This window comes from Oryctolagus cuniculus, chromosome 13 (genome assembly GCF_964237555.1).
Source record: "Oryctolagus cuniculus chromosome 13, mOryCun1.1, whole genome shotgun sequence".
Lineage (NCBI taxonomy): Eukaryota > Metazoa > Chordata > Mammalia > Lagomorpha > Leporidae > Oryctolagus > Oryctolagus cuniculus.
Window position 1 is genome coordinate 22,476,191 of NC_091444.1, and position 27,759 is coordinate 22,503,949.

At 45.3% G+C, this 27,759-nt stretch overlaps 1 protein-coding gene and 1 long non-coding RNA gene across 5 annotated transcripts in view; one reads left to right on the top strand and one right to left on the bottom strand.

Moving 5' to 3' along the window:
* The window catches only part of LOC103350988 (uncharacterized), a 185,713-nt gene that overhangs the window by 38,854 nt on the left and 119,100 nt on the right, over positions 1 to 27,759 (bottom strand). The gene's annotated exons all lie outside the window — the stretch shown is intronic.
* The window catches only part of CR2 (complement C3d receptor 2), a 36,159-nt gene continuing 11,874 nt past the window's right edge, over positions 3,475 to 27,759 (top strand). Inside the window, exons 1-10 of one of the 2 annotated variants that reach the window (XM_070055214.1) lie at positions 3,475 to 3,992; positions 19,902 to 20,291; positions 21,587 to 21,775; positions 21,860 to 21,959; positions 22,206 to 22,288; positions 23,460 to 23,867; positions 24,851 to 25,027; positions 25,117 to 25,207; positions 25,499 to 25,575; positions 26,908 to 27,315. In XM_070055214.1, the coding sequence (XP_069911315.1) occupies positions 3,794 to 3,992; positions 19,902 to 20,291; positions 21,587 to 21,775; positions 21,860 to 21,959; positions 22,206 to 22,288; positions 23,460 to 23,867; positions 24,851 to 25,027; positions 25,117 to 25,207; positions 25,499 to 25,575; positions 26,908 to 27,315 (2,122 nt within the window). In that variant the 5' untranslated portion in view covers positions 3,475 to 3,793. The remainder of the gene's footprint in view (positions 3,993 to 19,901; positions 20,292 to 21,586; positions 21,776 to 21,859; positions 21,960 to 22,205; positions 22,289 to 23,459; positions 23,868 to 24,850; positions 25,028 to 25,116; positions 25,208 to 25,498; positions 25,576 to 26,907; positions 27,316 to 27,759) is intronic. The other variant, XM_017347821.3, reaches the window with a different exon arrangement.

Genomic DNA, 27,759 nt, shown 5'->3' on the forward strand with positions numbered 1-27,759 from the left:
ATAAAATAAAGGAAGAATAGACAAAGGACTTTAAACTGCTGCTTCTAATGCAGACATAATAAAGAAAAGATGATCAAGTTGACTGCTTAAAATTAGAAAATGTTTATAAAGCAAAACAACACCAATGATGTCAAAAGACAACCGGCAAACAAGAAGAAAATAAATGCAAGTGACCTCACAGATAAGACCAGTAATCCTGCAGATATGAACAAATGTGAAAATCTGAGGGAGGGAAAGACAAAAACACACGACAGAAAAATGACAAAAGCATGAGCACAGAATTCACAAAGAGTAAGAATGTCTATTAGACCTATGAAGACATGTCCACGTGTACTCATCAGGAAAGGAATGCGAGTCACATTACATGAGATGCAATTTCTCATTTTTAGAATAGTTAAAGCTTAAAACTGTGATGACAACACATTAGATTAGTGAGCGTTTGGGGAAACAGGTGCTCTCATATATTCCTGATAGGAACATAAATTGGCACAACTCACCGAGGGGATTTATGGCGGTATCTAACAAAACAACAGAGGTGTTTACCATGTAACCCAGCAATCTCACTGCTAGGAATTTGACCAGAACATCCTTACAACAATACAAAAATAAATATGCACAAGATTATTCCCTATAACACTGAAAACTGCCCATAGTAAGCTATGGTGTAGTCACACAGTGAAGTAACACGTATCTATACAAAAGAAATAAGAGTGTTTCTGAAGTTACATGGAGTGAATGCCAGCAAATCTGTTTAACGCAGAAAGCCAAGAACAAGAGTACCTAGAGCATGCTTTCTTTCCTGTGACGGAGTTGCAATGTTTTGAATGTCCCCTCTAAGACTGTTCAACTGTAACTGCCACAGTGATGGCGTGCGGGGAGGCTGAACCTTTAAGGGGTGATAAGGTCACGGAGACTCCGCCCTTCTGAATGGGTCAATGCTGTTGCGACAATGGGTCCCCCCTCTCGCGCTCTCCCATGACAGCACCCTCTATCACATGACCACGCAGCAAAAATGACCTCACCGGATGCTGGCACCCTGGTGTTGGAATTCCCAGCCTCACACTGAGAAATAAACGTATTTTCTTTATAAATTGCCCGGTCTGTGGTTTTCTGTTACAGTAGCAGAAAACGGATTGAGACAGTAATGAAGAAGACATAAGGCAAATACTCATTCAAGCAAAAATAAAGACAGATAAACCATAAACTACTGAAATTAAAAGTGCAAATAGGGGATGGGTGAGAAGAGAAGTGATGGGGAGAAGTGTCATTTCTCTGATCATAACTCCTCATATGTGTCTGATCTTTAGAGCTGTATTAATGATTCATCTACACAAAAAATTAGAATTGGGGAGAACTAAAATGGAAAGTAAAGAGAAGCAAATTAATGTGACTGTTTCAAATGAACTAGATGGTTGCACTGAGGTAGGGATAAGTAAATAACTTTTGAACACAGTAATGTTTTTATACTTGCAGGCTATAAACAAAATGAAACTTTAAAAATGAGTGGGTTTGATTTCCACCGTGGCATGGAGTTAGCAAGCCCAAGCTTTCTGCATATTCTAGCATTGACCAAATGAGTGAACACACTGCGGATTTGGGGTCTCACTGTTGGAGAGGGGCTTACAAAGAGAAAGGAGCAAGGATGGAAAGAAATCTATGGTCATTGACTGAAATCGGAGAGTCTGTAACACAGGCGGAAACAGACTTCAGTAGACACAAGAGTGGATCTCCTTGCCCTGCCCGGAGGGTATAGAAGCAGCGATACATAGGCAACAATGAACACAGCTGGCATCCAGATCTTGGTTCCTAATACCATTCTCTACCAAGGAAGACCAGCAGTCCCTGGAGGAAGGACGAGTTTCAGTTGTGTATGTGGAAATGTGCAAGGTGAGCCTGGGGCCTCTAACAGGAAAGACGCTGGGAACAAGTCAAAGCGACACAGGAACTCTGCCGGCCTCCACTGGCCACCTCAGGGGCCGTTTGAGCACTATAACAAGTAATGATTGTAATGAATATGACCCATTGAAGAAAGAAAGAAAGAAAGTTCACATGATTATAGACATTGGATCCACACTGATATAGACAAATGAACGAATAAGCAAGCAGAGGAGAAGGGAAAGCTATTCTTTATGGGAGAATGCTGGCTGACGAATACAGTAATAATGACTGAATTAAAATACCACTTGTCAGCCATCAATAGGAATAATTGATTCAGGCAAGAATCATTGATGGATGCTAACACAAATGGGTGAAAATATGATGAAAGAGGCAGAATTGGCACAGTTTTAAATTACCTCCTTGCAAAAATACTTATTAATTATAAAAGGAAAAATAGTTACTTTATAGAGAGCTACCTGGAAGACACCAACGTAATAGGCCATCGGTGTCACCAGGCCAGTAAGAGGCCCAACACATCACATGCAGCTCCCATCAAGAACACTATATTCTTTCTTTAGGATTCTCCTCGGGAAAAAAAATGTAACCTGGGTCTAATCCTGAAATCCTGCAGAAACGCTGGACACACGCCTCCAGGACAGTCCCCAGTGACCCTGGTCTCCCAGTGCTCCTAGGGGCATAGAGGTGCCCTCCCACACCAGAAAGGGCCACTTTGTATATCAATGGGGTATCCCGGAGAGCTAGATCACAAGGACATGTGGGCTCTGCCTTTCTTGTTCCATGATGGGAGGGAACCCATCATTCAAGCTTGAGGTCAAGTGCCACTTGGTGACCTCGCCTGGTGGAGCTGGGCCCTGGGGCCCATTGAACCCCTCAGAGTCCGCAGCTCTGGGGGAGGTCTTCACCGTGACCTCATGCAGGTCCTACGCCTCGCCAAGCTGCTGTCACGGTCCTGACCGCAGAAACTGGGTGGCCGATAAATGCAGTCCTGACCCTCAGTTTAAGGCAATTTGTTACTGTGTGATAAATACCCGATTTAAATGGCAGTCTACAGAATGTCAAAGGTTACAGAAGAAAAAACAGATACAATGGTCAAACGCAGTGCATGATCCTGGAATGATTGTGGACCAGGAAAAAAATATTGATTTTCAGTTTTGCTATAGTGAGGAATATCGAGATGGATGCTGACATTTGAACAAGCCTCTAGTGCATAAAATAGCACTGCGTTGATGCTAATTTCTTGTTTTGACCACCGCGCTGAAGTGATGGATGAGAATTCCCATGTTTCTAGAAAACACACTGAACACTTGGAGGAGAGACAAATGTCCAAGCAATAATTACAAAATTATAAACAGAGGCCTGAATGTGTACACGTGCATATCTTTGTCTAGAAAGAGTGGTAAGGAAAACAATGCAAAACATTAACATTCAGAGACTGGGAATGTCAGCGTCTGGGAATTTGCTGTATTAGTCTTGAAACGTTTTTGTGGACGCCACTTCAGCGTTCAAAGAGCAATTCCTAAATTCCGCTCGAAGGAAACCTCAACTGTTTTCTCACACCGGAGGCTGACTCCACGAACGGATCTTGGAATGGGTTCAGTGGATGCAAACCAGGACTTGTGCAAACCAGGACTTGTGCAAAGCCTAGGACCAGACAGCATCGCATGGCAGAGGAGCACAGCAGACTGGGGGCAAGCGAACATTCGGTGAAACTTCTGTTTCAGTTCTAGAAAGAAAAAAAAAGTGGGCGTGCTGCGTGGCGCGCTCCTAGTTGGAAAGCCACCGCACCGAGGCTGAGCCGGAGCCAGGCGGGCAGAGCTGCGGCCCGCCGCGGCGCGGGGGCGCCCCTCCTGCGGCTGCCACGCTCGCCGGCCCAGACGCCCGCCCCCCAGACCACATGCAGGTGTGCGCGCAGACTGAGCACACGTGCCTGCCGCTATTTAAGAGCCCGCCTGCCCCGTCTGGCAGCTGTCTGTCGCTCCGCTCCGCGTGCCTGAACGCACCCCGCCGCCGGGGCTGCAGCCGGGGCATGGGCGCCGCGGGTCCGCTCTGGGTTTTCTTGGCCGTCCTCGCGCCAGGGGTCTTCGGTGACCGAGGTAGGGACGCGTCGGGGGCAGGGAGGGGTTCTGTGCAGAGAACCCGAAGCGAGAAACTAGTGGGGCAGTGCCGGACACCTGGTGCTCTCCCGCTACTTTTGGTGAGCCGCAGCGGTCTCCTGGTGCCCCTGGAGTGGGACCAGTATCAGAACTGGAGGCTGCGCAGAGCGGCGCTGCTGGCGTCCCGGCTCTCTCCTGTGGGAGGGGCGGGAGTGGTTCGCGGGTTGCAGCAGGTGCGTGAGTGGCGCGCGCGGAGGAACGGAAGCCCACGCAGCCCGAACGCGGAGACTGCACAGATCCTTCCCCAAAGACGGTCACGCTCTGGTGTCCAAGCGAGGTTCTTAGAGTTTTTTTATTCTTGTTATTTTATTATTTACTGTGATGGGATCATTGCTAAAGAGTTCTTAAACCTTAACCATCTGGAGTCAATTTTTAAAAGCCGGGACGTGAATTTAAACTGTAGTTTCCTTAGTGCGGTTTCCCTCGTGGAACGGTGTGGGGCTCAGGACGTTTCATCAACGTTCATCTTAGCTTTTTCCCCGGCCCCCGGCCCCCGCCCCAGACCGCCTCAGTTTTAAAGAAGTATTCTAACTTGTTCTGATTACATTGCCGTGGACTGAAAGATGGGGCTGATTTTGCAGGGCACAGTGAATTCCGGGTTTACAAAGCGTTGGCCACAGGGACACCAGCAGCTGGGCGACACTGGGCAGGTCATTTAGCTCCTGGTCTTTGATTTCTTCAACAGTGCAATGAAACTGATGGGACCTGCCCTGCCCCCTCCCTGAACTGCCAGTGGAACCTAGGGGTACTTCCTACTAAGCTCAGTCCTAGGTCTGAGCCAGCGTTCAGGCGCTCATCTCGCAGCTGGCTAAGGTGTCTGGGATGTTGCATGTATCGGTTCTTCTACGACTTGACTTGACGGTGTGTTTTCCCAGCATTTAACTGTCTCTCACCCTTACCGGAACACCTCCCCACATCTTTCTCTTCTCTCATTCCCTTGGCTACCCGTGGACCCCCTTAGCATCAACACACATACACAGCTTTGTGTAACACCTCCCACACCTGACTTCTCGAAGCGTTGCATTCCTGTTTCTAAATTTCAGAGAGGATGTTACCAACTGGTTCACCAGCGCAGCCAATCATCGACCTCTCCAAGTCTGTGTGCCACACAAGAGCAGGGACACCATCCGGGTCCCTTAACTCCAGACTCATGAGGACCAGCTGGTTGGGCTGCCGTGCCTCAGTTGGTCCTTCTCTCCTTCTTATGCCAATATTCTAACCCTAGGCATTTTTAAAAAGATTTATTTATTTATTTATTTGAAAGTCAGAGTTACACAGAGAGAGGAGAGGCAGAGAGAGAGAGAGGAGAGAGGTCTTCCATCCGATGGTTCAATCCCCAATTGGCCACAACGGCCGGAGCTGCGCAGATCTGAAGCCGGGAGCCAGGAGCTTCTTCCGGGTTTCCCACACTGGTGCAAGGGACCCAAGCACTTGGGCCATCTTTTACTGCTTTCCCAGGCCATAGCAGAGAGCTAGATCGGAAGTGGAGCAGCTGGGACTCGAACCAGCGCCCATATGGGATGCCGGCGCTTCAGGCCAGGGCGTTAACCCGCTGTGCCACAGTGTGGGCCCCAACCCTAAGCATTTTAATCACCAGTGTAACAGCCTGGTCTCCTGGAGCTCCCTCCGCTACCACTCTCTAACCTTTCTAATCATGAAAAAATATTATATATTTGTAGACATATAAATATTTTTTCTTTATTCCATTCTTTTGTTCAAAAACCTAAACTGGACCCCTGCTGCCTGTGAGCAAAACCCTCCACCCCTCAGCCTGCAAACCCTTTGTGACTGGATCTCACCAAGCCTGCCCAGCACCCCCCTTGCTCCCTGTTGCGCATGCGCTGCTCACCCTGTGGCCCTCCTGACTCCGTTACTGGTGCATCGCCCAGCCCTCCCCACTCCGTTTGCCTTTACTGCTGCTCTGTACCCTCCCAGGATCATCGCTCAGGTCTTGGTCGGTTCCTCCAGAGGTTTACAGGTTACCAGTGTGGCCTGGGAAGTGCAGACTCAGCAAGCTCTCTGGAAGACTCTGAAGCCAGTGTCTTCACTGTGCATGGCTGTGAGCGAAGTCGGTAGGAGACAAAGGACCTTTGCAGTGTTTTTTTCCCCTACCTTTTCCTTTTGTCGGTTTGCATAAATGGATTCAAACCCCCTGAACTCTTTGATTTCTCCGAGCCTTCACTAACAACCTAGTTTCATCCTACACCAAGAACCGAAACCATGAAATAGGAATTCCATCATTTTCCAATCAGATAGTCTACAAATCTACCTCCATCTTCAGACCCCTCTCTTCCCTGCTTAAAACCTGCCAAGGTCTTCCCACCCTGCCAAAGTGAAATCCACAGCCCTATCCTCAATTGCCTCTCTCTGGAATTCTCGATGTCCCCTCACTCCCCAGCTTGCAGCTACCCTGGCCTTCTCTTTACTGCTTGAGCACAGCCTACGCTTTGCACCACGCATCCTCCCTGATGAGGCATTCTTCTTGCACTTGGGCCTTGCCTGGCCCCTTCTCGACACTTCTCAACATTCGCATCGCTGTTCACTGTCACTCTCCTCTGACTCCATCTCAACTAGTCTGCATCACAAGTCACTGTATAACACATCACCCTGTTCTGTTTTTGTCAATCACCATCTGAAAGTCTCATATATGTATTTGTTTACCTATTTATTTCTTGTCCTCTCACTGCAATACATGTTCCAATGACAGCATGGCCTTTGTGGGTCTGCTGTCTGATCTGAATCCCTAGCACTGGTCTGTAACTAGGAATTCAGTAACTCCTGGTTGAAAGAGTGTCTCCCTTTCTGTAGCAGTAGAAGCAGTATCCTTGGCCTTGATGATCCCATGTCTCTGCTGTGTTCATGGTCACAGCCTGCCCCCTCTTGCTGTTGCAAGGACCTGACTTCTGCAGGTAGCCCCTGTTTCTCATTGTCCGTTTGCCCTCCGTTGGGTCATCCTCATCAGTGTTTAACTATGACCCAGCACCTCCATCGTGGGGGACAGGGAGGGCTTCTGTCACCCAGTGGGATGCTATTTTTTCTATCCCTCTTCTGCTTGCTCATATTTCCTACTCTCCTTGACCGACTTCAGACAAGCTTCATGCCCCGGAAGCTACTGTTGGCAAAGTCAGTACTGACCTTCACGCTGACAAATCCAATGCTCATTTCTGTCTTTCTCTGTCTCATTCTTTCAGCAAAAGTGATTACTTCCTCCGTCTTGAAACAGTTTGATTTCATCTTCCAAAACAGGACTTTCATGCTTGTTCTTTCTACACCTCCCTGGTTACTCTCAGTCTCTTTTGCCTCTATCTAAATGTATCAGGGTCCTTAGGGTTGGCGCTGTGGCGTAGCAGGTAAAGCCGCCAACAGCAGTGCCGGCATCCCATAGGGGCACTGGTTTGAGTCCTGGATGTTCCCTCCACTTCTGATTCAGCTCTTTGCTATGGCCTGGGAAAGCTGTAGAAGATGGCCCAAGTCCTTGGGCCCCTGTGCCCGACTGGGAGACCCAGAAGAAGCTCCTGGCTCCTGACTTCAAAACTGCACAGCTCTGGCTGTTGGTGGCCATCTGGGGAGTTAAACAGCGGATGGAAGACCACCCCCACTCTATCTCTTCCTCTCTGTAACTCTGCCTTTAAAATAAATATTTTATATATATATATATATATATATATATATATATACGCACACGCACACACACACACACGCACACACACACACACACACGCCAAGGTCCTGAAGTTTAGCCCTGGACCTCTGCCTTCTCCCTATCTCCTTCCTAAGGGTTCTCGTCCATTCTCATGCTTCATCTACTATTATATGTTGATGACCTGCTATCTGTAGTACTAACCTCTCTCGTGAGCTGCAGTTTGTGTATCTAACCACCTCCTTGGTGTCTTCATCTGGATGCTCAGTAGGTGTGTGAAATACATCAAGTCTGATGTAGAACTGAGTCTCTATACATCCTGCTGCCCACAGCTTGCACCTGTACGTATGGCTTATTTCTTTTCCAGGCTTTCCCGTCCCAGTCCAGGCTGTTCCCATCAATCAAGTAGCTCAAGTTAAACTCCTAGCAAGTCTTACCAAGCCCTACATCTAATCCAGCAGAACATCTTGCTAATTTGATTTCTAAAATGTTTTCCAAATATATTCATTTCTCTAATTGCCTCTCTTTGGTCCAAGCCTCATTTTGTTTGCCTTGAACTTCATGCCAATCCCTTCTCCATGCAGCTGCCAGAATAGTTTTAAAAAAGTGAACCAGGTCACGTGGCTCTCCTGTTTGGCCTCTCCAGTGTTATCCTTTGAGGATAGCATCCAGCATCTTTCTGTGGTCCAGGGAACCCTACTTGATCCCCCTTGCTGAGCTTTCTAACTCGATCTTGAACCTCCCAGTCTTGCTCACTGTGTTCCAGCCATCCTTGCCCTCCATCTATCCACGCAGCATATCCGATCCATTCCTGCTGGGAGGACTCTGCCTAAAATGTTGTATCCAGCCTTCGCCTGGCTGGCTCCTCCTTATCTTTCAGTTACAACTTCAATGTCACTTCTTATGCCTCCAGTGCATACGTCATAACTGTCATAACTGAAGTTGCCTGCTGCCCTGTCTCCTCCTGCTTCAGGTACATTGCATTCTGACACATTACTCTGCTCATTTCGTTATCAGCACCATGTAATTTATTTCCTGGTATTTAAATATGGCCTGTCTTCCTCTATGGAATTTAAATTCTCTAAGGGCAGGAAGCTGGGCTCTGAAGGTCACTGATGCATCTCCTGTGCTAGGGACGATGCCTTGGTTAATATGAATAACCGTCATTTAAAATTTGTTTATCAGCTAGCCAGGAAACCCAGTATTACGGTGTTTGATTATTATCCTCAATCATAATTCCCCCTTCTATCTGCTTCCTGGCCAACTTTTTGGTTTTATTTTTATTACCATATATTCTTTATTTCAAATGAATCTCTAAGCCATTCCACATAAAGCCCCTTGGGCCTGAATAAAGACTTAACATGCATCCCGCCTCTCCAGACACTGCTCTGCCTGGTTAGTTTTTAACATGGTTTGAGGAGTGCACGTGACTGTCTTGCCATCATCTTCTATTTTAAACCCAGTCATGAAACACTCTGACTTTTACTCCAGATTGTAGGAAGATATAAAGAGCACACAGTGACCCACAAGAAGATTCCTGTCATTTAGTGGTTCATGGATTGACCTTCTCTTTGCTGATAGGAAGAGACACTGATCTCTGGAAATTCTGTCCTTGAGCAGGGATTTCGACAACCTCATTGCCAGCAGGAACAGTGTCCCCAAGGGAGAGAATCCGCACGTCTTGTTACTGGGGATGACACTCTTCCATTATTACTCATCCAGAAACTGTGACTCTTATCTCCTTTCACCAGGGAAGGTCACGTTATGATGCACTCTCTGCTTTTGCTGCTTCTACATCTTGGGTCCATCTCTGTCTGTCGTTGCTACTGATTAAGTCTTGTGAATTTAAACAGTTTTTCCAATTTGGTATTGTCCTTATTTGCGTTTTATAATTACAGGTTAAATCGCCTTATTAAGAGACTGGTAGGAGTGGTGTCAGGTCATGAAATTTGTGTTTGTTGAGGTCAAAGATTGAATTTCCCTATAGAATCTTGATATTTTTTCCAGAGTGTGCACTTGGAGACATTTGTGTGCACTCATGGAAGGAACCAAAGGAGAAGAGGCACAAATACAAGGGGATCCATGTGGGACCTGGGTCCAACAGCAATGGCAATTCTTAGATCCAGTCTGTGTGGCTTCCCCTGTAGCAGGCGGAGCCATGGAAAGCTAAGTCTGGCTGTGACCTTGGGAGCTCTGTGCTTGCCTCTGTGTCTGTCCATGTGTATTCCTCGACTTTCACCTGTACCCATCTCAGACTTGTTTTGAAAATTTGTAAGTCCGATATTTGAACCTACTGATATTCTTGGAGGACTTCACAGCTAGATACTCTTTCTTCCTGGACTAGCATCTGAATCGCATATAAATTTAGGGAGTTGAAATGCGAACTCTCTCTCCTATCTAGAAAGATGACTTCTCCAGGGCCATCCTGAAGTATATGGTTTCTACAGTTTCTTTTCCATCTTCTAGAAAAACATTCATTATTATTGTGTTGCTATTATTATTAAGTCACAGAGAACAGTTTTTTTTTTTTTTTTATTTGACAGAGTTAGACAGTGAGAGAGGGAGAGACAGAGACAGAGAGAAAGGTCTTCCTTCCGTTGGTTCACCCCCACAAATGGCCGCTACGGCCAGTGCTACAGCGATCTGAAGCCAGGAGCCAGGTGCTTCCTCTTGGTCTCCCATGTGGGTGCAGGGGCCCAAGCACTTGGGCCATCCTCTACTGCCTTCCCGGACCACAGCAGAGAGCTGGACTGGAAGAGGAGCAGCTGGGACTAGAACCCGGCACCCATATGGGATGCTGGCGCTGCAGGCAGAGGATTAACCAAGTGAGCCACCCGAAAACAATCTTGAAATGATTACTTCCTTTTACCTTACACTCAACAGAAAGTATTTACTACACTCTCCTTGGGGACATATTACTCTACTAGGTTGATGGAAAAAATTATGAAAAATAATAAACTTTTTTTCTCTCTAGGCCCTGAAGGTATGGTGCTCAAGATAGTTATGCAAGTTCATTAAAGCAGTTTTTTAAAAAGATTTATTTATTTATTTGAAATTCAAAGTTACGCAGAGAGAGAAGGAAAGGCAGAGAGAGGGCCGGCGCCGTGGCTCACTAGGCTAATCCTACGCCTTGTGGCACCGGCACCCCGGGTTCTAGTCCCGGTCGGGGTGCCAGATTCTGTCCCCGTTGCCCCTCTTCCAGGCCAGCTCTCTGCTGTGGCCAGGGAGTGCAGTGGAGGATGGCCCAAGTGCTTGGGCCCTGCACCCCATGGGAGACCAGGCGAAGTACCTGGCTCCTGCCATCAGATCAGTGCGGTGCGCCGGCCGCAGCGCGCCGGCCGCGGTGGCCATTGGAGGGTGAACCAACAGCAAAGGAAGACCTTTCTCTCTGTCTCTCTCTCTCACTGTCCACTCTGCCTGTCAAAAAAAAAAAAAAAAAAGGAAAGGCAGAGAGAAAGAGGTCTTCCATCCACTGGTTCACTCCCCAGATGGCCGCATTGGCTTGAGCTGTGCCAATCTGAAGCCAGGAGCTAGGGCTTCTTCTGGGTCTCCCACGTGGGTGCAGGGGCCCAAGGATTTGGGCCATCCCCCACTGCTCTCCCAGGCTGAGGCAGAGAGCTGGCTCGGAAGTGGAGCAGCTGGGACTTGAACCGGCACCCATATGGGATGCCAGCACTGCAGGTGGTGCTTCACCTGCTTCACCACATCGCTGGCTCTTCATTAAAGCAGTTTTAAGGGGCCACACATGAACTGAGCTCTCTACAAAATCTATCTCTGTGCAATCCCAGAAAAAATTTTATTTATAATATTTTTATTTATAAGTTTTTAGTCTTTACTTATGAAAAACTAATATTTTTGCTTCAAATTCACTAGAGAGTGTGTATTTTGTGCAGTGTTTTGCACACCCATTATACCTCAAGAAAGCTGAGATAACAATGTTTTTTCTTTAACCCCCCCAAAAAATATAAAGCACAAAAAGCAAAAAACCAAATCAAAACTAATGCCCTTGCTGTTTCCTCCAGGCTCTGACCTAGCTGTGAAACAAACAAAAATCCTCCACTTGTTTCTGCTTCTCAGGTTTGAAGAAGATGGACCAACCTCAGGGTCTCTCTGGAATTTTATGACAAATGATTCTCTCCAGTTCTTCCTCTAGAGTCTATCCTAACAATTCTTTAAACCCTGAAGCTAATGTCCCTGCACATTCATCCATACTATGAAAACATGTATTCATTGTTCCAGAAAATGTTGCCCAGTGCATATTTACTTTCTAAAGTCGAAAGTTGTCAGAATCGTTGGTGATAGAAGCAGAGAAGTTTTAGCTTCTTATAGTTTGATGTTCATTTTTTTTTTGTCTCTAAGTCAATTTATGTTCCTAATAAGGTACCCTTTTGCTAAGCCTAAAATTCAGAGTGATCAGCCTGCATTTGCTTGGGACATGTCAGAAATAAAGGTGTCTCTGTGTGCACTTGACGGGGTCATTCTTGATCACCTGCTTAGAGACCTGTATGCAGTCAGACAACCGACAGTTCTGTGGATGTGAGGAATCCTGTCAGCGTCTTTGGCCCTCTGGGATTTCTGCATGGGGTAACCTGTTATTTTCCAGTTGAAAGACCAGTGAATTAGTATGATGTCAAAACTGAAGGAGGCGTGTGGGTTCTCCATGTTTTCTTTTACTCCTGAAGGCTTGGGATTGGGATGTTAAGTCCTTACAACTGGCCATCCCTATTTATTCTGTACCTCTGTGACTTGCTTCTATGGATCCTCTACTGATTTAGAATGACGATAGAAGTGAGTAAACAAGGAACATTAGTTTTACCTCCTCTGTACTTGATTCAAGAAATATTTCTCAGTTAAGTAGTAGATATGAAGCATGAGACTACACAGTGAGTCTTGGGAGGGATGTAAAAAACAATCTTTTTCTGCCTTTGAAGAATGAATTTCCAAGCTAGAAATAAAGACTGAACCTTAAATGTGAACTATGTTATTTATTTTATGGATCGAGATAAAGGGGTAGGAGATCACAGAGAAGAAAATAATAAATGCTATTTCGGAGAATTACAGAGGATGCTTGTGCAAATACAAAAGCACTGAGGTATAAACAAAATCACGTATTCGGAAAAAAATCAGTGTGGTTGGAGTGTGGTGCATATGGTGAGAAACAGTAATGGAGTAAGTGGACTGCAGCCTAATTGCCAAAGGCTATTCATTTTTTTCCCTTATAAATGAAGGTAAACTGTTGTGTGTCGTTAAATGCTGAGTGCCATGACCACATTTGTGCCTTAGAAGCATAATCTCTACAGCAATACAGAAGCTGTACTAGGCCCAAGAAGGTCAGAGATAGAAAAGGATATCACGTCACTCAATAATCTGATGAGAGGGGGCTGGCATTGTGGTGCAGTGGGTTAATCCTCTGCCTGCAGTGCCAGCATTCCATATGGGTGCCGTTTCTAGTCCTGGCTGCTCCACTTCCAGTCCAGCTCTCTGCTGTGGCATGGGAAAGCAGTAGACAATGGCCCAAGTTCTTGAGCTCCTGCACGCACGTAGGAAACCCCAAAGAAGCTCCTGGCTCCTGGCTTCAGATCGGCACAGCTCCAGCTGTTGCGGCCATTTGGGGAGTGAACCAACGGAAGGAAGACCTTTTTCTCTGTCTCACTGTCACTCTCACTGTCTGTAACTCTAACTCTCAAATACAATAAATAAAATCTTTTTAAAAAAATCCAATGAGAGATTACAGAAGTGACCAAAGGGTTGGTTTGGGGAGATTTCCAGAGGGAGCTGGGTAGAGAATGAGTTACAGAAACAAAATGATGCCTATGGGCTTTTTAAAATTTTTTTAAACCAAGAGACTTGGTAGATGATGCCATCAACTGACAGAACATAAAAGGGGAAATGGAAATGATCAATTATAATTGACCACATTGCATCCATTCTCAGAAATACAGATGGTGAACTTTAAGCAAATAGTGTTCTAGAGTTGACTGACCCTTTGGAAGGTACGCACTTTGTAGATGTCAAAAGTCTCTTTGAGTAAATGTAAATGGGCTCATCAGCAAGTCCAATGATAGGATTTAATATAAAAAAGCCCTCCATGTTCGGTTTTCTTTGGTTTTGTTTTTCCTCATAGGTAAATCATATGAGTCCAAGAGAACTCCTTATGCTTCCATGCTTCCATCTCTGGGCATGGTGTTTGGGTCAACAGTTACATATTTTTTTGTAATAGAGGGTGGGTTGTGTAGAGGCATCTGCAGGGGAAGTGATACTAGAACAGTAGTTCCAGCCTGAAGCCATCAGTTTTCCAAAGGCAGTCTGAGTGATTGCCATCTACCCTTTAAAATGTATAAGCACGAAGGATTCATCTTGGTCTGTTCCAGAGACAACTCATTAGGATTGCTCATGAGAGAGAACCCCTGGTAGAGAAAGAAGTTCCAGCTCTAAATCTCCACTCTGCTGACTAGGGGTCAGATTTCATTTGCCTTTAGACTGTCGAATCCTTTAAGACCTTAATCTTTCCCCATTCCTTGTCACACGTGATATTCTGTTCCTTGCCATTCTTGATGGGGCTTTTCTAACATGTAGTAAGCTGGCAGAGGAGGAATCATCTCTCTGTCTTTAGATCTCAGCTCATTGGTGACCCATGTACTACATGGATTATCTCAGATGACATTCTAACCTGGGATGAGGACATGCCTTTTCATGGCTATGAGTGACACAATCTGTTATTTGATCCTATTTAATTCTTGTGCCTCCTTCTATAGGGAAAGCAGGTATCTATACATCAAAATAAGGACCATGCTGGGCTAATTGGGTTCGGGTAGTTCTGGCCCCCAGAGCTGTGATTTATGTATCTACCTCTGTGGCCCCAGTATCACCACTTTCCTTTCATTATTATGCTTTGATGTGAATTATTTCATGGTGAATAAGTGGTTAAATCCCAAATCTACTATGAGATTATATACCCTGTCAATTTTATTCCATGCAAAAAGTAAGCCACTCTAGGTGCCTCTCATAACTGTTTATCTGTACTTTGGGGTGGGGACTAGCAACCAACTCATAAAGTTTTACGTTTTCATCAGCCAGTTCCGTGTATCTTCCCACATGACTATTCCCTGTTTGGAAACATCTTTGAGGTCAGGATGTAGAATTTCAATAATATGGTAAAATGTAGGCTGAGTGAAGAAAAATTCTCAGAACTAATTGGGGTTCATGGAAAATGGAATTACAATATAAGTTTATTTTATTGCCAAAAAATTGAAATCCATGCAAGTTTTTTCATAATACATATTTATCATGAACTTTTTGAAGTACCCTCATACAGCATTTAAATGCCTTCTCTCTTTTCCCACCTACCCTCCCCACAACAACAACAAAAAACACTGCTTCTTGTGAGTGGCCCCCAGCCATCTCCAATGGAGACTTTAATAGCAGCAGGACAGAGAGCTCTTACTGGAGAATGGCCATCACTTAACAGTGGCAAATTGTGCAGAACAGGGAAGAGCTGTTTAATCTTGTGGTAAGAAGTCAACATGTCACACCAGCAAGAACAATCAAGTTCAATCTGGAGGATCCTTCTCCTCAGTGAATTATCTAGTCAAAGCCAATTCCAGAATTTGGGAATGAAATTACAAAATCTGGATTGGATGTTGGTCTTTCTTAAGTGATACAATGTTGTTTTAATGTAAGCCTGGTTTTATTACGAAAGGCAACAAAGTGGTATGGCACCAGTCGAACAGCAAATGGAATCCTCCAATGCCAAGTGGCGTTGGAGGTGTGTAGACTTGAAACTGGTTACCTAGATATAAAATTAGCATTTTGGAGGAATAGATGATGGTGCCTATTGGAAGAGTTGAAGGAAGATAGTATATGTGGTTGGTTTTCCTTGTCAAAGAATTTAAAAATAAACTCTGAAGGTAATATCTAAATGTTAAAGATATAGGAAATTTAGTATAGGGTGGTGCTATATCTCTGCTAATGGAGGGGGAGTTAGAAGATGCTTTTCATGAAAAAGACAAGGGGCAGGTATTTAGCCTAGCAGTTAAGATACTGATTAATTCACCTGTGTCCCACATCAGAGTATCTGGGTTCAATTCTTGGCTTCAACACCTAACTCCAGCTTCCTACTAATGCAGACCTGGTCCAGGCCTGACTGGGAATTTGTAGGGGAGCTCATCCTATCTCCCCCTCTCCGTTGCACTTGTGTGTGTGTGTGTGTGTGTGTGTGTATGATTCAGTACCTCTTATGAAAACATAAAGATATTAATATACATGTCAGATTTTATGTAAATGAGGATACAATGGATTATTACATTCTTTGGCCATGCTATTGGTAGAAATTTCTTAGGCTGGAATTTGATTCAAAATACCATATAGATATTATGCATTGTCATATTGAAAACCATTATCTTTGTGGAAGAAACTTAAAGTCAGATTTTTTTTTTTTTTTGACAGGTAGAGTGGACAGTGAGAGAGAGAGACAGAAAGAAAGGTCTTCCTTTTTGCCGTTGGTTCACCCTCCAATGGCCGCCGCGGCCGGCGCGCTGCGGCCGGCGCACCGCGCTGATCCGATGGCAGGAGCCAGGTGCTTTTCCTGGTCTCCCATGGAGTGCAGGGCCCAAGCACTTGGGCCATCCTCCACTGCACTCCCGGGCCACAGCAGAGAGCTGGCCTGGAAGAGGGGCAACCGGGACAGAATCCGGCGCCCCGACCGGGGCTAGAACCCGGTGTGCCAGCGCCGCAAGGCGGAGGATTAGCCTAGTGAGCTGCGGCGCCGGCCCAGGTTGGGTTTCTAACCTCCATCCCCTCTTCTCCCTTACTCTTATTGAGAAGTGTCTGACTTCCTACAAATCTAGCAGTCTTGGGAGCCCCTTCATAAAACTTAGGTATCTCAGCCATCTTGTTTTGGGGACTGGAGAGAAGAGGTAGATTTGAGTGGTGAAAACCTATAACAAAAGTTTCAGGGCCAGTGTTGTAGCATAGCGGGTACATCGTCGCCTGCAATACTAGCATCCCTTATAGGTGCAGGTTAGGCCCCAGCTGCTCCACTTCTGATCTAGCTCCCTACTGGTGGGCTGGAAAAGCAGTGATAGATGGCCAGAGTGTTTGGGCCCCTGTCACCCATGGGGGATACTCAAAAGAAGCTGTTGGCTCTTGGCTGTGGCCTGGCCCAGCCCTGGCCATTGCAGCCATATAGGGAGTGAATCAGCAAATAGAATATATCTCTATCTCTCCCTCTTTGTCTTTTGGTAACTCTAACTTTCAAATAAGCAAATAAATTGTTTTAAGTTTCTATGGTTATGCTATTGGTGAGAGGATATCTCAGACTCTTTCCATTGAATGAAATGAAAAATAATGAGCAATGGGCCTGACACTGGCACCGCTTGTGGTGCCGCAGCCCATATGGGCACCCATTTGAGTACTAGCTGCTCCTCTTCCGATCCAGCTCCCTGCTAATGCACCTGGGAAAGCAGTGGAAGATGCCCAAGTGCTTGGGACCCTGCACCCGCATGGCAGCCCCAAAGGAAGCTCCTGGCTCCTGCCTTTGTTTTGGCCCAGCTCTGACTGTTGTGGCTAATTAGAGAGTGAACCAGCGGATGGAAGAGCTTTCTCTCTGTATCTCCCTCTCCCTGTAACTCTGTCTCTCAAATAAATAAATCTTAACAGGTAAGAAGAAGAGAGAAGGGGGGGAGGAGAGGAGAGGAGAGGAGAGGAGAGGAAGAGGAGAGGAAAGGAGAGGAAGAGGAGAGGAGAGGAGAGGAGAGGAGAGGAGAGGAGAGGAGAGGAGAGGAGAGGAAGAGGAGAGGAAAGGAGAGGAAGAGGAGAGGGAGAGGGAGAGGGAGAGGGAGAGGGAGAGGAGAGGAGAGGAGAGGAGAGGAGAGGAGAGGAGAGGAGAGGAGAGGAGAAGAGGAAACTAACCAGCAAGAATAATGTGTCCTGGCAAAGATCAAGGCAGAAAAAGCAGTTGCGTGGTTCATAGTTCCTGAAGAAATGCAATGCATGTTGTCCCATCCCACCGCACCCCAAGGAGCCTCCGCTTTCCCTTAGAGGAGCTGACGTGAGCTCCTTCATCCCACCTCTACCAACCCCAACCAGACCGGAAGTTGCTGAGAAGAAAGTTCTTGTTTTACACAAAAACTGGCCCTGTTCTTTTCTCAGGGAGTGTATTACCTCCCTGTATCCACCCTGCTAATTATAACAGATGGATAAAGATCTTGTTCCAGTGGCGCAGGCAGCTCAGAATTGTTGTTCCATCATTGGAAAAAAGAAAAAAAAAAAAGGTTTGGTCCATAAGGCTTCTATTATGGAGAAGGAATGATTTAGGATTTGGGAAGAGGGACTTGGGGTGAACTTAGGGAATGAAGTTTTCTTCTCTGGGAACTGAGGTTTATTTCCTAAAGAAGATCATGATAGTCTTTGCATTTGGATGCTAAAGAGAAAGGGAGAATTCAAAAAAAGAATTCACTTGCTAAGGCTGAAGTCATCATGCAGATGAGCTGAGTCACAAACAACCTTTGGCTTTTTCCTTAAGCCAGAAATGCTTAAAAACACTGACCCCACTAAAACTATGAATTTTAGAGAAGTGATTAATTCCACGCAGCTGAGAATTGAACTGTTCCAGGGAACATATTCTACTCTCTTGTTTGAGGTTTAAGGTTCGTGGTAAACAGGCAAACCTTTTAGTCAGTGTATCCCAGAAGGAAGGGCAGTCCTTGGGACTACTGTTTCCTGGCTCTGACTATGAATAAAAAACCAAAGCAATGAAGTACAAATCTTGCCTCTTGATCTCTGGTGTGTTTCCATACATTTACACTATCGATCCTTGTGTGTGCTTTCAACACATATATGCCTCTCCTTTATGTTCTAGACTGCAGACCGGAAGTATTGACATTTGTTTAGTTGACTATACGTTATATTGTAGATTCTGCATGTATTAACATAAAGGCTTTTGAAAGTGTCCCTACTGAAACCAAATATAGCAGTGATGTGCTAGAAGGTTTGGTTGGGTCTTCCCATGCCAATTCTTCTACCCAAGAGGTCTTCTTGGAGCAAAATGCAAATTAACTGAAATCTGAAGGATGGCAATTTTCCCTTTATCCTGAGCCTCACCCAGAAAACGTGTGTATATGTATAAACTATGAATATTCTTCATGCCCACTAGCCCAAAGACAATGCAAGATATGAGGTGATCGTTTCTGTTCACGTCCTGTGGCTTTTCAAAGGAGTCCTGCACCAGGGATGCCAAATGGTCTGTAGTGAAGCTGTAGCATCTTTAGTAGCAGGATTGAATGTGTTCACACCACCTGTGGCTCCAGTTGTGTGTCTAAAACAGCTATGGAGGGGTGGGCGTCTGGCACAGTGGTTGAGGCACCACTTTGGCCCCCTGCATCCCATCTCAGAGTGCCTGAGTTACAATCCCAGCTGTGCTCCAGATTCCAGCTTCTTACTCATGCATACCCTGAGAGTTGGCAGATGGATCAAATATCTGAGTCCTTTTCACCCATGTAGGGCACCTGGACTGAGCTCCGGGCTCCTGGCTTTGGTATGGCATTAGCTGTTACAGACATGTGGAGAAGGAAGCAGTGGAAGAGATATCTGTCATCTCTCCCTTTCTCTCTCTCTCTCTGTGCCTTTCAATTTTAATTTTAAAATACAGACTTGATTAATCATAGGCTCCAAATATTGTACTAACTCCTTTCATGTTTCTTTATCTCTCTGGATTTTCATATTATAAAGTAGCTTGATTTATACTGTGGACTTGGAAACCAAGGCTTATAGAGGTTAAAACTTGGCTAACATCACACAGATACTGGATAACACTGGGAGCTGAAACCAGTTCTCCTGAGCCCAAATTTCATTAGTCCATGGTAATTGTTAGTCCACACATAATTGGCATGTCATTAATATGTCATTTTCATGTGCTATCTGTGCTTGTTTTTCATTGTTAAAATCAACTGGACTCAGAACAATTGAATAAATTCTGTTTTGTGGTTATTGTGTAATCAAGAAGTTTCATATTGGTCTATTTACTGAGGCACAAGAGGTAAGAACTTAGGCTCTTGGGAATAGGGGATTTGGGGCTAAGAATCAGAAATGTACAGATCTCTAGGCCTGCTTCTGAAGAAGTGATATAACCTATATTTGTGCCTTTTATCTAAATTTGACTCTTTTTATTGTCACGATCAGTTTGCCCACAAAGCTTCTTTTCTGCTTTGCAGGGATTTTTTGTGACCCTCCTCCTCCTATTGCGGATGGCCGAGTCAGTTACCATCCTGGCCCTATACACGTGGGCACTGTTGTGAGGTACTCTTGCCCCACCACTTACCGTCTCATTGGAGAAAAAACGCTTTTTTGCATAACTAAAGACCAAGTGAAGGCAGTCTGGGATAGAGATGCTCCCGTATGTGAATATTACAATAAAAACTCGATTTGCCCCGAGCCCATAGTGCCTGGGGGATACAAAGTGAAAGGGACCAAGTCACCGTACATACATGGTGATCTTCTGGTATTTGCCTGTAAAGCCAACTTCACCATGAAAGGAAACAAATCCGTCTGGTGTCAAGCAAACAAGACCTGGGGGCCGTCGGAACTGCCAACCTGCGAGAGTAGTGAGTATGGCTTCTCTGTGCGTCGTGTTATACCCTCCTGAGCAAGAACAGTATGGCTGTGTGAGCAACGGGGTGGAGGGAGGAAATAAGGGAAGAGGTGGAAATTGTGGTTTCTGGGTTTTTCTGAGTTGTGGAGGAATAAAACTTCACTCAAAGAGCATCAGTGGAGTATAAGGGGAAAATGGAATTGAACGTACTCAATCACTGAATGGAATGAGCTCTACAAGGTCAAGGCCAGCTGTGGGAACTGTGTGGTTTTACATTGTATATGTGAGTTATGTAAAATGAGAAATGTGCTATCTAATAGAAAACCTACACCCAAGGAGCTGAAAAACTGCTAATCACCAGCTGTTGGTGATGAGGGAAGCTCTGCTCCCTGGGGCCTCCGTCAATGCGTTCTGAAGTGATCTGCTTCTTCCCCACACCACCTCCTGAGCCATCACATTCCGAATCAAATGACTGAAAGCCAGGACTCCTGCAAATTACTCATTTCCTCACTTGATTTGGTTTATGGTGTGGCTATTTCAAGGATATAAATATAAGGCTTGCTGATACTAGACAAAAGTTATACCATCAAAATTAGGCATATATTTTATTAATAAAGAATAATTGATCAATTATTATCAATAATATTGATCCATTTTAAGTGGATTAAAGAGCTGAGAAACTTTTGTCTTTGAAATGTAATTCTATAAAATATATATAATATATATATATATTAATTGATATATAGATAGTCTTGGAGGTAGGAGATTCTAAGGTAGTAACAAATGGAGTGGCTATGGAAAACAATTACATTTTTACAAAGATGTAGGTAGACCTATCTACATTGGCATGGAAAGACATTGTGGACATACACACTATATAAGGAAAGGAAGAAAGGCATAGAAGGGTGTATCTCAGGTACCCACAATGTATGTGTGTGTGTGTTGATCACACATGGAGTCCCAAAACACTTGGTTGGTGGTGACTGGAAGGATAACCCTGTAAATGATAACAATCTAATTTTGGAGCAGAGAAAATATTTAATAATAGAGTGTGAAAATGGACTTTTTTTGGTAATGTAATTCATATGGTGTAACTAAAAATGAGAAAAAATGTGCTGGTCATGGCAGAGAATAGAGGCCACTAAACAACATCTGTTTGATCTCTAAAAGGCTAAGTTGACAGCTACTGGTGACTGGTGACCACTGATCAGCTGCACTGATCAGCTGTCATGTATCTGGAGCTCTGTCCTAAATCAGCACCCAGATTGTCAAGGATGTATCATCTGATGACATTTTTCCTGTATAAAGATTTCCCTCTAGAGTGCCCACCACCTCACCAGATCCCCCATGGACATCACACAGCGGGGGATATTGGCGCCATTGTCCCAGGATTGTCTGTGACTTACAGCTGTGACCCTGGCTACTTGCTTGTTGGGGAAGAGACTATTAAGTGTTTGTCTTCAGGAGACTGGAGTGCTGACACTCCCACATGTAAAGGTATCCTAAACTGTCCATCTCTTGTAAGGATTTGGGATGTCCTGTTGTTTGCCATGCTTTGCTCACCAGTGGTTGTTTATGTAGAGGCACAATGTGAACCTCCAAGACAGTTGCCCAACGGGAAGATCAAACAGCCTCCAAGTCTTTGGCCTGGTGCAGTTGTGAACATTTCTTGCAATGAAGGGTGAGTATCCAGAAGGTCTGAGAGTTAATTCACTTGGCTTGTGTTTGCATGGCACGGACTGTGAAACTGCCGGAGACTCTTCCGTACAGATCTAAGGACAGCCTGGTGTGAGGTTGTGAGAGGTTGTGCTGACAGAAGGAGCAGGCACACACACATTAAGTACACTTGCTTGGGTGTTTCAGTAGAGGCTGCTGCTCTTCAGCACCAGCTGCCAAGCAGTCCTGAATGGCAACCCTCTGTCTCTAGGTATCGATTAAAAGGCCAGCCGACTAGTCAGTGTGTGATTTTTGGACAGCAAGCTGTTTGGACCAAGATGCCTGTATGTGAGAGTAAGTAAGGCCTCTGTGGGTTGGTCAGAGGTTCAACAGCACCCTGTGTTCTCAACTCTACTAGAAGCTTCTGGTGCCAATGCTATTGTAGCAACTCTTAGAGAGCAAAGAACTGCTAGAGAGGCTCGAGTCTTCACTGACGCGCCCTTCAGTCACCCACTTACGCTCTGCTTCCTCAGGTCAAGCAGGTTTCTAGACTTTCCCTTCTCTGAAAGCAAAGCAGACTTTCTGTTTTTTCTTCATTTTACAATTTTTCAACATTTTCCCCATTCACTTCAAATGTAGACATGACATACATACTCATATAAACCATTTTTCCTTGAAATCAGAGATATTAATATCACAGAGGGATTCAAGACAGTTATCATAGCATGGGGATAGAAGAGTATATTGTCATTTAAGTGGTATGTTCAGTGAAGCAAGATTTATAGCTAAATTGGTACAACATCCACATAGTTTTTATACTTTATTTATTAGTTTCCCAACATTTGCAGCAAAATGGATGGAACTGGAGATCATTATGCTTAGTGAAATAGGCCAATCCCAGGAATGCAAACTTTTTAAGTCATCTACATCAGCCATATACATGAAGGGGGTTGTGGATTTGGTAAAAGAAACCAAGGATCAGGCCGGCACCGCGGCTCACTAGGCTAATCCTCCACCTTGCGGCACCGGCACACCGGGTTCTAGTCCCGGTCGGGGTGCCAGATTCTGTCCCGGTTGCCCCTCTTCCAGGCCAGCTCTCTGCTGTGGCCCGGGAGTGCAGTGGAGGATGGCCCAAGTGCTTGGGCCCTGCACCCCATGGGAGACCAGGAGAAGTACCTGGCTCCTGCCATTAGATCAGTGCGGTGCGCCGGCCGCAGCAGCCATTGGAGGGTGAACCAATGGCAAAAAGGAAGACCTTTCTCTCTGTCTCTCTCTCTCACTGTCCACTCTGCCTGTTAAAAAAAAAAAAAAACCACAAGGATCAGCACAGTAGATTTACTCAGGAATGAAGTTTTTATGTCATACTTTTAGTTTAAATTGCATTAGCTGCCTCAATTGATTCATTACAGATTCAGATCTCTCTGAATTTGGACTTGGGTGGGGAGGGTGGTGTTAAGCAAATCTAATACTTCCTTTGTTTGCAGCATACCTGTGATCTTGTTATTTCTCTCTGTGATTTCTCTAGGAATTTTTTGCCCACGGCCGCCTCCTATTCCCAATGGAAGACACATAGGCAGCTCTTTAGCCAACGTTCCGTATGGAAGCATAGTCACTTACATTTGTGACCCAGGTCCAGAGAGAGGCGTGAACTTCATCCTTACTGGGGAGCCCACTATCCGTTGCACAACTGACAGCCATGAGGCCGGGATCTGGAGTGGCCCCGCCCCACGCTGTGAACTTGATACTGCTACCATTCAGTGTCCACATCCTCAGGTCCGAAGAGGACGAATATTAACTGGGCAGAAAGCCCGATATTCCTATAATGACACCGTGGTATTTGTTTGCATGTCTGACTTCACCTTGAAGGGCAGCCAGCGAATCCGATGCAGTGCCCAGGGCACGTGGGAGCCGCGGGAACCAATCTGTGAAAAGGGTAGGTGTTGGGGCTGCTCTGTGGCATAGGAGGCTAAGCCTCACCCTGCAGCACTGCCACATCCCATATGGACACAGGTTCATGTCCTGGCTGCTCCACTTCTGATCCAGCTCTCTGCTGTGGCCTGGAAAAGCAGTAGAAGATGGCCCAAGCCCTTGCGCCCCTGCAAGGAACCTCCTGGCTCCTGGCCTCGGATCTGCCACCTGGGGAGTGAACCAGCAAATGGAAGACCTCTCTCTCTCTCTCTCTCTCTCTCTCCCTCCCTCCCTCCCTCTGTCTGTAACTCTGCCTCTTAATTAATAACTCAATATAATCTTTTTAAAAAAGAAAAGGGTAGGTGTCCCAGTACTCAAAATGGTGCTACTGATGCTCCTTCTTGACAAGGTAGAGGAAGAGGCTGTGGGCCTCAGGAGGGCCTTTTCTAATTGCTGCTGCCCTCATGTATACCAGATACTGTGAGCTCTGTGTAGGGGATCTGTCAGCACAATCCCCTCCACCCCCACCCCCACCCCCGCCACACACACACACACACACACAGCACTGTTTCATTTTGTGGGAATATGCTTGGGGAAAAATATTAGGGATCATTAAGTTGCCTATTTCTTTGGAAGGAAAAAAAACTGGTAGAAAAATGCTTGTTGGTCTGAATGGTGAATTGTAAAAGCTCTCTTTCCAGCAGTACATCAGACTCTCCCATACAAACACACATGATGGTTCCTTAAGGTGGGGAGAGACAGGACAGGAGTCACAGCACCAAGTGGAAACAGAAGGGGACCTGCAGTGGCCCATGTGCAGGAAAGGACAAAAGACTGAGAAAAACTCATCTAAAATTATTCAAAAACGGAGCTGTAAGATGCCCCCTGTATTATATGACTGCAACCAGAGTGGACTTGCAACATTGTTGGCAATTTCTGTGTCTGTTTCTTTCTGTTATTGTTTCCTTTACAAGTGTTTTGTTTTGTTTTGATTTTCCTTTCTCTTAGAATGCCAGGCCCCTCCTAAAATCCTCCATGGGCATAAGGAAGATACGCACTTGACCCACTTTGACCCTGGAACATCTGTAAAATATAGGTGTGACCCTGGCTATGTGCTCGTGGGAAAAGAATCCATACAGTGCACCTCTGATGGGGAGTGGACACCCACTGCCCCACAATGCAAAGGTACCAAGCTTCAAATGTAGATGTTTTGCTGATTTTAAGCTTGCCTTGAGTTGATTTCTTATCCTTGTCTCTCGTTTTTTTTTTTTTAGTGGCGGAGTGTGATCCCATAGGAAATCAACTCTTTAAAAAACCCCAGGATGGATTTGTTAGACCAGATGTTAGCTCTTCTTGTGATGAAGGGTGAGTGAAGGCTGTTGCTGCCTGAACTGTGTCTGGCTTATCAGGCACACCGTGAGCTCTATGGAAGAGTTTATGCCAAAGGTCTTCCTGTCACGTGATCTTTGAAGTGTCAGTCATCCTACACCTCTGTGCATGGAAACTATGCCTGTGCAATAGATGGGTGGTGCTGAGGCTGACTATACTTTTGTTGCTATTGCTTTCTGTCCTGAAAGTGGTGAGTCTGCTTTGGAGTCAAAAGCTCTTGCTTGGTCTAGTGGTCACCAGATGGCCAAATGACTCTTTACTCTCTAGGTACCGGCTAAGTGAGAGCGTCTATCAGCTATGTCAAGGTACAGTTCCTTGGTATATGGAGATTCGTCTTTGTAAAGGTGAGTAGCAAAAATGACAGAGGAGCTAAAATAATGTGAGATCTGTGCATATCCTGGGAGATTTCTGTTTTAGGTGATGCTATGGGAAGTAGAGCCTTAGATTCTATTAACTTTGTTGACAGAGGGGCATAGTTTCGCCACGTCTTCCTGTTGTCACCTTTTCCTACTTCAGTTTGTTAAGTTAAATGTATTTAAAGACTGATTCTCTTTTTTTTTATTTACAGTTACAATAGTAATGATAGTAATAAGTATATGAGATACTACCCTTCATTTGGGGGTTTATGGTGGTTTAGGGGATTGGTGTCAGGTTGGAACTCAGATTCTGTTTCTATTGCTTAATAGCTGTATGATGCTGGGCAGTTGATAGAACTTCTTTGAGCACTAGTCACTCATTTGTTAAGCTGGCACGGAACTACAGTCTAAATTTGCACAAGACAACATCCGTTTTGGATGACAAAACTGCCTGGCCCAAGGCAGGCCTAATCAACAGTAAATATTCTCAGTTAACCCTTACACTATCATATCACTTGCACAGAGATGGCACCCAGAAAGTGGAATTCTATCCCCTATGCCTTTTACTTCCCTATTGGGTATTTAAAAATAATTTTTTTTAAATTAGCAACTGACTGCTGGGCCTTACTGCCTTATATGATGTGGATTAGCATGTTAACGTGTTCACTTTTTAAAAATTCCTTTAAACATTTATTTATTTACTTGAAAGGGAAGGGAAGGGAAGGGAAGGGAAGGGAAGGGGAGAGGAGAGGAGAGGAGAGGAGAGGAGAGAGAGAGAGAGAGAGAGAGAGAGAAAGAGAGATGTCTTTTTAAATATTTGTTGAAAGCCAGAGTTATATATAGAGAGGGAGAGACAAAGAGAGGTATCTTCCATTCACTGGTTCACTCCCCAAATGGCCACAGTGGCCAGGGCTGGGCCAGGCTGAAGCCAGGAGCCAGCGGCTTCTTCTGGGTCTCTCACATAGGTGGCAAGGACCCAAACACTTGGGCCATCTTCCGCTGCTTTTTCTAGGCCATTAACAGGAAGCTGGCTGAGAAGTGGAGCCGCAGGGACACGAACTGATGTCCATCTGGGATAGGCAGCAGTTTTACCCTCTACACCACAATGCTGGCCCCAGCAGGTTCACTTTTAATAGATATTTCATTCCTGTGAAATCGGTTTAAATAGAATTCTACATACATAATGAGCTTTGATATAACTCACACCAAGTAAACTCACCCATACCCTCCAGAAAACAACAGGGGCATAGCCAGCTTTGTTTATCTTCTTTGGTGTCTAAAGCTGCAGTAGAATTCTGTAGTATCTTTTTCTCTCTCCAGAGATCACCTGCTCTTCACCCCCCACCATCTACAATGGGACACACACAGGGAGTCCCTCAGGAGATATTCCATATGGAACCACCATCACTTACACATGCAATCCTGGGCCTGAGACAGGAGTGCAATTCAGCCTCATTGGGGAGCCCACCATTCGCTGCACAAGTGATGATCAAAAGAGGGGCATCTGGAGTGGCCCTGCTCCCCTCTGCTCTCTCTCCACCCCTGATGTCCAGTGCTCACACGTCCACGTTGCAAATGCACACAGGATAGCTGGCAAGGAAGCCCCGTATTTCTACAACGACAGTGTGACATTCGAGTGTAACCCTGGATTTACCTTGAAGGGCAGTAGACAGATTCGCTGCAAGGCCAATAACGTCTGGGATCCTGAAATACCAGTTTGTGAAAAAGGTAAAAACTCACTGGGGTGGGGAGTAGAAAGGTGCTACCTCTTCTTGTTTCGTATCTCCCACCCAAAGTCATGGACAAAGACAAGGGTCTCAGATTACTTTTTGCATTTCTTCCACCCTGTAGTAGAATGCTCTGGATGTGTTGAGTGTGTTCTTTATGTAAGTGGTGGCTTGGATCTGGGACATATTCAGAGTAGATAATGAAAGGGTCTTTGTAAAGAGACCTACTTTCTTTAAAAGAACAGAAAAAAACTCAGTGATGAATTAGAGTTTCACAGCTGCAGATGGTCTGTTGTTAAGTGTCGTATGCTTAGTGTGAGTAGAAATCTCTCTGTGCTAGTATTTATGTGGGGGGTCTTCAGGCTGCCAGCCACCTTCCAGGCTCCCACACGGTCAGCATACGGGTGCAAGTATGGTCCTTTTTGTCTCTGGGATGAGTGTAGAC